We start from the raw sequence: 10,646 nt of genomic DNA on the forward strand, positions 1-10,646 counted from the left end.
ATCTATTGTCACTTGAGATGCCATGTCACATCTTCCCTCATCTTCAGTTGCTGCTTCAGGAGCGTCTGAGAATCCCATAAATCCCATGCTCTGACAGCCCTGTGGGAGCTCAAATTGCATTAGGCTTCCACATTTGGGCAGCTAAATCTAACTCTTGACTCCCATTCCTTAATTCAAACTAACTTAATCAACTACTTACATATAAGCAATTTTTCCTGAGTTTTATCACATCCAGTATGTGATCTGTGGATTTCACCCTTATCACTTAACACCTCTTATAAGCAGACCTCTAAAAAGACTACTTGCATTTCATAGTTCACAATCTGATTGTTATTAATAGTTTTCTGACTTTGTATAAAATTTGAAATTTGCATTCATACTCTTCCTGGTAAACTGTTCTGGTGGGTTTATTAGTAAGAAATGAATACACAACAAATGCAACAAATACTGAAATAAATCCATGTTTCTTTAGTCCAGGAAAAATGAATAAAATTGCAACATTTGATAGGCCTGGGTTTTTACAAAATTAGTTCTTAGTACAAGATGAATCCCTAAGAAGTACTTCAGAGACTATTTCTTTCTTGACCATGGTTTTAAAAGCTGATATTACTTTTTTTTCACTTCCTCTCTGCTTTCACATCCTCTGCAATTCACTACATTATTAATTTTTTAATCTCCTCCTGGCCCTGTGGAAGGATGTCACAGAGAGGGTAATGTGCTTTAAGTGTATAGAGGGCGTACTCCCAGCCATTTGCCATCAGAGCCTGGACTGAAGAATGGGTACAGATTCCCAGAGAACTCAAAAAAGAGAGACTCGAGAAGGCACTTCTCTTCAACATCAAAGAATGAAAGCTTGTACTCTTCCTGATCCAGGAAAACACCTACCACGCTGCAGGGCTTGCAATTTCTTACACCCTTCCCACCAGTTAAGCTGTATTCTCCCTGAGAAAACCGCAGACTGAGTAAATTCCCTTTTAGGAAAATATTCATCAGGTTGCTCCTCAGTGCATTTCTAATTTCCTCACACACCACACCCAGCTCCCACTCTGATTTGCCCCCCACCTCCACTTCCCAGTAATGTTTCTTTTCTGAAAACCCTTCAGTAGCTACCACCACCGCTTTGGGCAGGATCTCTTCCTGGGTGGAGGACTTGACCCTGTTTTTCTCCTTAATGATGAGGCTGGGATGTTTGTAGTTCTCATCCAGAGTAATAGCAACTTGTGAAAGGAAGGGAAGGAAAAAAAAAAGGAAAAAAATACAAAGCACCAAGTTATTTCTGGTTTTCAGGAAAATAAACAGTAATCTCAAAGGAAGTGAATAAAGGAGAGAAATTATAAAATTTAAAAAAAAAAACCAAAAAAAAACTAAATACCCCAGGAATATACAGCATGTTTTTGTCAGACAAAAACTCAATAGCAGAAACAGTATCCAGCAGGGCACGCCTGTTCTCTGGCTTCACTGTGCCTTTATTAACTCATCTTTACTCTGACTGAGGGGATCCAGGCTCTCTGGTCAGTCCCATCTGGCAGCCTGATTTTTTGGAATAAAACACAAAGCTGAATCTCTCAAAGCCACATAATATGTAAAAAGGTCCTAGTTGGTACAGAAACGATTCACCCCAACTCGTGACACCGAGAACTGTGTAGGTGGGAGATGCCTAAGAAAACCTGGGTGCCTGTTTCAACCAATGGGCTGCAGAATTTCCTCAAATTCTGACAGCCTGTGAGTTTTTGATAACACAAGGGATAGACTCTGGTATGTGCATGAAAGAACATGAGGTTAATGCCAGGCGAGATTTGGCTTACCTGCACGGCTATGAGCTCTCCTGAAGTCTGCAAGAAAATAAATGAATAATTAAAATTACTGCAGAATGTTAATATACCTAATTTTAGTACAGCATGGGGCTGGAGGGGTGTAGATTTGACAAAATTAGTTTTCAGCTTTCAACTCACCCAGTTCATTCTGGACTTTTTCTGAAAAGGACAGAAAGTTATATTATCCTCATGCATGGCAAGGCTCTTCTGTAGGGTATCTGTGCTAACAAGAGTATTTCCGATACTACATTACTTAAGTATGACCTGGCCTAGGATTTTGGAAACGATGCTAGCTTAACTTTGGAGGGCTAGAGGTTATCTAAACCCAAGCTAGTCACCTGGGCTTTGTGTAGAGTCAGAAGAAAGAGAATGGCACATCAGAAAGTGTTTCTTCTCTGCCATTTCAACCACCTATCTGAAACTACTCTTAGATGCCTTCAGCTCTCAATGAGGGAGCCAAGAATACTGCCTTAGCCTCAATGCCCAAAATTTAGATAACTAGTTAGGTGAGCTGAATCACCTGCAGGTACATACAGGACCTGTGGCCATGCTTCCAGACCCTGTCAGATGACAAACAGGAGCTTCACATGGCCAACAGTTGAAATGCATATAAAAGTATATATATAGTTTTTTCCTTCCTTCAGAATTATCAGTTTGTTAGAAGGAAGGAAAATCTGTCTTCTACTCAGCTACAGCAAAAATTAAACCCTTAAAGAACTGAAATGATGTTCCCTTGTTATGGAAACAGATGTTCTAGAGCCCAAGATTGTGTCAGATAAACACTGTTTTTTAGGGACAACTAAGTCTAAGTGTCGAGGAGAATGAAGTGCTGCAATAGCCCTCAAATGGTGGCACAGTTCAGTTCCAGAATGGTATTTCTGATCACAAATAATTTAAATTATTTTTAAGGACCAAAGTTAACTTAATATCCTTACCAATTTTGGACAATATATCCTGATTTTCTACAAAGAAACAACATTAAATTAAAAGTTAGGATGACTAAATCAGGTGAATTATGGTACACTCACTATGCATTTTGGAATACTAATATATAGGTTATCTATATATATAGGATTAATCTGTTTATTAATCTGTTTATATATCTGTTTATATATATAAATATATACAGGATTAATCTGTTTATCTTTGTAGAATAATAGACATGCATTATGTAAATTTTCTCTGGTATTAAATAATGTGTTGCACAAATATTCCTGAACGCAAGACATGACAAAATAAATAAAGGAAAATACCAGAAACAATCAGGGAGTGATTCAGACCAAATAGTTCCCAAGTTCATAGAGCATCATAAGAGAAGGAGAGTAAAATCTCTCTCAGTAACACAAAGCTCGAGATTATATTTGTCTCTTGTACACAAATAAAACCCAATGCTATCCTTTTTATGGTTCTTAGCTTCACCTGGGGACACAGCTTGTCACAGTTGCTTTTTGAGAACTCTTCTATTGTCAGAGTTCAACAGGAATTGCGCTGGGATTCTTCCCATTATATTCTTTTTAATGCTGTGATCAGATGCTTTAGTAATTTTTTTTTTCTGAGATGCAATAAATAAAATGTTCCAGTTAAATATTTTCTAGGGGGGGGAGGGGGGAGAGCGCTATATATACTCTCTATCTATAGATATATAGATACATACCTATAGATAAAAAGGGAGAGACTGTGTGTACACATACACATAATACAACTTTTCAGTTACCTTTTTGGTTGGAATAGGGGAGTTAATCTTTGCAAATGTGAAGTTCTGAGAGCATTTTCCAACTCTAGTATTCAAAACTGCATAAAACACCACTATTTTATTAGAACAGTCACCTGCAAAGCATCTTTCAGGGTATGGTCAAAAGAATAGCATGTGGTACTAAATGCAAAGTAGAAAAAAAAAATGTTGTATTACCCTTCTGAAAGCGGTCTTGCTCCTCAGCTGAAAAACAAAGCAACAAACCCAGAAATAGCACAGAATGTTACATTTTTCAAGACAAAACCACACAAAATGTGAGTGAGAATTTCAGTGTTAAAGAATGTTTTCATTTAGGGAACTGAGGCTTGGCACTAAGTTCAGAATATAATTTCAAAATAGGTGGGGCATAAATTGTCCTCTGAAGATATCCATCCTGTAGAAGGAGTCTAGATTATTAGCTTAGATTAGATACATAAAATTCACTGGCTAAAACCAGGTGACATTGAAGCTAATAATACCAGATATCATTAATTTAACTGAAAAACCTAGCTTTAGAATAGAAAAACATTTTCAATATGGGCCCTCTTTCATGATATTACAACTTTTTTAAATATAGAGGATTCTTCTAACCAAAGGATACTCAAAACCAACATAACAAAGCAGTCAAAATACATTCTTACCTAGTTCGTTGTTGAGTTGATCTATCTCTGAAAAAGATTATGTTTAAATATTAAAACACCATTTCCTTTCTTTTTCTTTTTTTTAAACACAAATACACTGAATTTTTTATCTGTTCCACTGTGTTCTGTATAGCAAGAGCTAACATAAAATGAAATGATCCGAGCTTCATAATAACGTCCAGATGTTCCCCTGCTATAAGGCAGCCAGAGTTATTGTCTTCATTATGCTGGCACCTTCCCTGAAGGTGGGAACAAAAAGACTGGTCAAGAAATTCACCTTGGTAAAATGAAGTACTTCAGATGACTGAACTAAGGGGAAAAAACAGAACTAATACTTTAACGAGGATGTGATTGAATGGCATTAGTGTCCAATTGAATGGCATTAGCACACCCATCCGCGAATGGCTCTTAGTACTTATGTTGAAACAATGGAACCTTGTCCAGATCATGTTAAACATGGCTTTAAAAAAGCTATAATTGCTGTTTCTCCATCGTACCATAACGACGACTAAAAAGTTTCAAAAAGTTTACTAGATTTATGACATCTCTGCGAAACTTTGCATATTCAACTTACTTGCTCTGCACAGTAAAAGCAATCTTCTTGTTCTACTTTTGTACAATGCAGTCCTAACCAGTCTTTATAAAAAGATCAGGAAACTATTTTTTTTTTATTTTTCAGACTGTCAAGCTTAATTCTTTCTTTTCTTACAGACTGAAATTCAGCACGAACCATGATCCCAAGTTAAGTACACATTAACTTACCCAAATTAACCAACAGAACAATTTGCAAGCTCAAATACTGAGCAAAAAATACCAGCCATAGGTCAAACTTCTCCATGGAATTAGTCCTCTTCTTTGCAGTAGGCATCAATTATCTTCAAATGGTCAATATAAAAGGTATTGCAATGATTTTTTTATTTTATTTTATTTTGCAAAAGCAAAACAGCCACTAATATTTCCTGAGCTCAGCTTTTATCTGGTTCTAAAGGACCAGAGAGATTAATAGATAGAAATCACTGAAAAAAAGCTGTTACACTTACCTTTTTCAATTTCCTTTTGTGCATTTTCTGTGAACAGAGAAATATTTTTATATCCTAGAAATAATTCTTCAAGCACTTAACATTCGGCTTTAAAGACTATACAGAAGTGATTAAGCCACAACGATTTGTATGTATAGTTGCACGTATATAATTGCATGTATATATACATACACTTAAATTATTGAATGCTAGGTAACTAGATTTCAAAAGTAAATTATTTTTAATAGACTCAGTTTAAACAAGTACAGTACAGGCATTGACTGAAACAAAAATAGAAACTTTGTTTCCTCAAGTTAAGCCAGTTTGTTGCAACATTCAAAACAAAAATACTCGACATCAAGCACAAAACACATTGTGACAGCTAGCCTTTTCTCTGCTGTTCAAACTCGCAGCCGTTCAGGGACCAGCAGCTAAGACCACGTTTTACAGAGCCACAGAAGAGTCGAGGTTGGAAGAGGACCTCTGGAGATCCATCTAGTCCACCCACCCCGCTCAAGAAGGCTCGGCCCAGGGCTGTGTCCAGTTGGGTTTTGAACGTCTCCAAGGATGGAGACTCCGCAACCTCTCCAGAGCAACCTGTGCCAGTATTCAAACACCTTCACAGTAAAAGACTTTCTTCTGTTCTCTGATAATTTAGTATATACCCAGTTCTATTTCACAAGTCATACTGACTGATCATCTGACAGGTGGCAAGATTCTGCAAAATGGATGAGAAGTTTCAGGGATGACTGGACGCAAATTTTAAAAATCTCCATGGATTTGTTCCCACATACTCTTTTTTTTTTTTTTAATTCCAAAACATTTTTGTTTGTATACAAATTTCTGAGATTAGTTCCTGGGCAGCAGTTCACTCCCTCAATTATGGCGTCACAGTTTAACCTCAGCTGGCAACTGAGAACCACACAGCCGCTCGCTCATTCCCCCCCTGTGCCGGTATTTTCTTTCCTTTAGAGTTACCATCAATATAAAACAGCTACTAGATATATTCTGCTCTCCTTCTGTAAGTCAGAAGTCCTAAAAAAAAAAAAATTAAAATCTCATCCTGAAGATTAAGCTGTTCAGAAATTGAAGTAAATATTCAGACAAACAATCAGGTTTGCATTTAAAAAAATGAAAATACCTTCCTAGCATGTCGTAATTTCAAGCAGAATATGTTGGATTGTCCAGAACTTTACAAAAGCTACCTTTAGCCCAGGAAGCTTAATTTTTTTTAATTGTTTCTGTAGTCATTAGAGAGTCAAAAAACTCCCAGTACAATTCAGAGGAATAAGTTGGGTTCCTCCTCTGAACTGCATCCTGACTTCCTTCACTGCTGGTGAAAGACGCAAGCTGTCTGGAAGAAGCTATATAGTTTTCTCTTTTTCCTAAAACTTTTTTTTTTTTTTAATACAAAAGTATTTCTAGAAAAAACATTTTATAAGTGTCTCCAGTTTTCACATGAAACAAAATTTTGTGTTGAAAATTTTGCATCTACTGAAAGGTGGAGTGGGTCTTGGCAGGGAAAAATTGGTCTGGACACGTCTTCTGGCCAAAACACACTGCCACTTCTATGCCCTGCTCAATCACATCCGTGCGGCAGCTTTACCCACACTCCAACATGGTATTTGGGGTGTCTGAGGGGTCTTTCTATCACAGTTTTGCATAAGGGCACTAGGAAATGTTCTAATGCTCTAAGGAGCCTGGACATGACAGCTTGGGGAACTGTCAAAAAGTCATTTTTCTGGAAATGGTAAACTCTTAGCTAGATAGTGGGTCGGGGGGAGAAAACCTGTGAAAGTTTTTGCAGAAAAGGTGACTCATACCAAAAGCTTTTTACCACTTCTTTCAACATCTGCAGGCAGAAAAGCTGAGGTTAAATGGGATGCAAGAATTTCCTCATTTCTCATCAGAAGCAGGAATCAGCAGTGGACCAGTCTTTCTATGTTGGCTGCACGTAAGGTGACTTACTCCCCGAAGGCACCCTAGCTGGAGCCTACAGGTAGATAGAGTCAACCAAAGTCCCAATCTTTTGAAGTCTCTGTCATAAAACAACCTTAGAAATACAACTAATTAGCCCCACGGTTTATACCACTGGCCAACATTTCCACTGTTGCATATATCTTTCAAGATGTTCATGATGAAATATAGTATTAATATGACTTTTTAATACGATATTAATATGACTTACTTTCACGAGTAGTTGTCTTATTGTTCTCTGAGAGAGAGAGAGAAAGAGAGAGGCAGGGAGAAGGAAAATGTTAACTTACTCTCTTCTTGCTTGTAGGTTTTCAAATGAAACTTTTCATATTTCATGGCGGTCATGTTTGGTAAGGAAGCAATTTATTTTCAAAATATCTTGGTTTTCATATACTTATGTCTTCCATTAAAATAATGAGAAATCATACAGAATTTAATGAATAAAACTAGTGACGCTGAAGGCAGAAAATAATCAAACTTAGTATGCTGTCTTGGCAACAGATTTATATTGTATAACTGTGCTAGAAACCAGCTTATAAATCAATAAAATGACTTGCAAATAAATTAAGCCACTGGATACACTTGGGTACACTAACATATTTCAGTTATTTGCAAGAATTTTTTTATTTCAAAAATGAGATTAAGTTGCAGTGATAATTTCGCTATAGTAATATGTCAATTCATATTGCCAAATATGATTGTACAGGTTTATACCCCAAGATGTCGGAGTAGTTAAGAGATGCTTTAAAATGAATATGCAAGGAAAGCAAAAATACAGTGAAAAGGCATGAAGAATCACGAGGGTGATTGTTCATAATCCTGTACCCTCCTCCCCAGATAATCCTGGACATGGTGATGTTGTCTTTCAACTGGATTGTATGAAGCATTCATCACTTTAGCATTAAGAGTGGAACTTACTTCTGAGTTTATAAATTGCAGCAATAACCAGGAATATGCCCAAGAGCAGGATCACGACAAAAGCCGCCAGCCAAGGGGAGGTGGCAGGAAAGAAGACATCTGCAAATTATTTCAGATTATCAGCTACAACTTTCCTTGAACTATCAACTTTATACTTTGATTACATGCCTAAAGTGAAACAAAACAAATTTGGATCTAAATTTAATTCCTAGACACCTATAGGAGCAATTCACTGGGATTTTTACATCCCTAGACTATTTTATAAAGCACCATCAGAGATTTGTGTAAACCTAACAATAGTTTAAACCCCCTGCCATAGAATAGAATAGAATAGAATAGAATAGAATAGAAAATAGAAGAGAATAGAATAGAATAGAATATTATAGATGTTACAGGAATAGAAACAGAAGTGGAAGAAAATGAGGGGAAAAGAGAGAGAGAGAGATGGAACAGCATCCTCCATCCTTGCAAGCGAGAATAAGCACCACTCGATAACAAGATTTCATTTCCCCCAGATGGCATTACATCCACGGAAGGGTGTTTTTATTATTAATATTTTGACAATGTTTGGGAGTTGCCCATAGAAACTAATGGTCGTTCAGTGCAAAGACCAAGAAGTATCACAGAAGAAAACTTCTGTGAAAACTGATTATTCTATTCCACTAGAAATCTGAGGTTCTGGGGCAATCTGCTCTGTATGCATCTTTTTCCTCCCAGGACACAAGGACACAGGCTCATACTCACCTGCAATGACAACTGAAGTTTCTGTTGATGTTTTCAGCAGTTTATCAATTATTTTGCAGGACACAGAGTTTCCAGATCCTGGTTTTAGAATGATGGAGCTGCTGGTATTAGCAGTGGTGGTGCCAGTGGTGAGAGGAGTCCCAGTGATGTTGTCTCCTCTACCATCTGTCCACAACACCTGAACTTCAGAAAACAACCTCTCAGAGAAACATTTGAGTCGAATACCACCATCCTCATAACCATCCAAGACAAGTAACGGATCATGGCCGATGCCTACAGAAGAGAGAGACAAACGGGTGAGCTGTGCTCAGCAATCGCAGTGGTTTTAAAGGCTAAGGGGGAAGAAGACTGTGAGAAGTTTTGCATTTATGATGCCCTGTAAGTGCTTTCCCCACTGAAGTTGCAGCCCTTATCCTATGACATTAGCACATCCTCTCACAGCTCTGATCAGGAGCAGCAGCTACAAATTTGTGGATGAAGAAAAGCACATAGATGCATTTGAAACACAAAGTCATCCATTTCAAATTACAAGCATCCAGCACTGCCACGCATCATGCAAGTCAAAATTACCTATCACCTCCCTTTGTAGTGTTGACAACATTAGGTTATCTAGGTATGTTCATCTCACCAAATTTTAGCCACCTAAAAGATAAGTGCTCGTTGAGGCAATCATCTTGTAGAGAAACCATGGTGAAACTGCATTCCCTACAGAGTGATTCATTCCCTTAGAAGATGGGAATCCGAGATAAATGAGTTATGTTATGCTTTGGGAGGGCCCGTCTTCTCCTATTGACTGTACAGGTACCTTAGACGAATAGCTCTCAGATGCCCAATTTTAATGCCTACAGTTGAACACATTGAATCCCAGAACATACATCTGTGTTCACACGAAATCCAAAGAAATCATCTAAATCTGGACCTCCTTCAGTGGAGAAGAAAGTCATAGGGGACATCAGTTCAAATCTATTCATAGTCTCCGAAATGGATTTAGTACAGAGTGAAATTAATCTATTACAGAGCAAAATTACCTGCAGTGGGATGGTGTGTAGATACCAATAGCAAGATGAAGATGACTGCTGTCAGCTGGACCAGCGGCCCCATACCTATGTGGAAGACAAAAGTCTATGTTTGAATACAAAATAAATTATGTGGGGTGCTGCACAGTTAGGTTACATCATTCCCAGATTCACTCCAACATCTTCTTGTCTGCTTATGTGCACTACCCACATGCTTAGTTGCACCCCAGATGAACCTGGGGAGTGATTCAGCAGCCAGAGAAGTCCTATGATTGTTCTTATGGTCTGTATGGAGACACTCCAACACTGATAATAGTCAATGGTTATGAAGTGAGCAATTCCTGAGCTGGGCAGACATGTGTCTCCTTAGTAGTACCAGTAACAGGACTTGAGATGGCTCCTTGGAGTTAAAAGGCAAAGACAATACAGATACAAAATCCCAGAATATAATTTCTGCCTTTAAAAAAAAAAAAAAAAATCAAACATAAGGACACACTGGTATTTTGTAAATTAAATATTTCACTTTGCAAATATTATAAACATTTTTTTCCTCAAATATTTTTAATGAAAGTAGAAATGAAAGTTTCTAAAATAAACAGGATTTTAAAGCAGAAGTTTCCAAACAAACCCGCCCTTTTCTCTCTCTCTACATGTATAGATATAAAACCACACATAAAATATATATATTATACTATAATAAATATAACTCAAATAGAAAAAAAAAGGAAGATCTTCATTTGACTTTGACCTAGCAAAACATAATAAACTCTGCTTTGAAGCTCACC

General features: G+C 37.4%; 1 protein-coding gene across 1 annotated transcript; it reads right to left on the reverse strand.

Moving 5' to 3' along the window:
* Positions 1–720: 720 nt before the first annotated feature.
* On the reverse strand, positions 721–9,946 carry LOC109279653 (butyrophilin subfamily 2 member A1-like). Its single transcript, XM_019473693.1, has 11 exons — positions 9,874–9,946; positions 8,846–9,118; positions 8,102–8,200; positions 7,395–7,421; positions 5,228–5,254; positions 4,188–4,214; positions 3,724–3,750; positions 2,750–2,776; positions 1,953–1,973; positions 1,806–1,832; positions 721–1,217 (listed from the first exon to the last, which is right to left on the reverse strand). Exons 1-11 carry the CDS (start codon positions 9,944–9,946, stop codon positions 721–723), a joined length of 1,125 nt encoding a protein of 374 aa, XP_019329238.1.
* Positions 9,947–10,646: the final 700 nt, after the last annotated feature.

Source organism: Aptenodytes forsteri, unplaced genomic scaffold (genome assembly GCF_000699145.1).
Source record: "Aptenodytes forsteri isolate BGI_AS27 unplaced genomic scaffold, ASM69914v1 Scaffold472, whole genome shotgun sequence".
In the NCBI taxonomy this organism is placed as follows: domain Eukaryota; kingdom Metazoa; phylum Chordata; class Aves; order Sphenisciformes; family Spheniscidae; genus Aptenodytes; species Aptenodytes forsteri.

Excerpts from the sequence above, each read along its gene's own strand:
- LOC109279653 (XM_019473693.1), bottom strand. The coding sequence starts at position 9,946 with ATGGGGCCGCTGGTCCAGCTGACAGCAGTCATCTTCATCTTGCTATTG. Across the intron at positions 3,751-4,187 it reads TCAACTCAACAACGAACTAG|CTGAGGAGCAAGACCGCTTT; the intron begins GTAAGAATGTAT and ends TTTGTTTTTCAG. Across the intron at positions 2,777-3,723 it reads GCAAGACCGCTTTCAGAAGG|AAAATCAGGATATATTGTCC; the intron begins GTAATACAACAT and ends GTTTCTTTGTAG.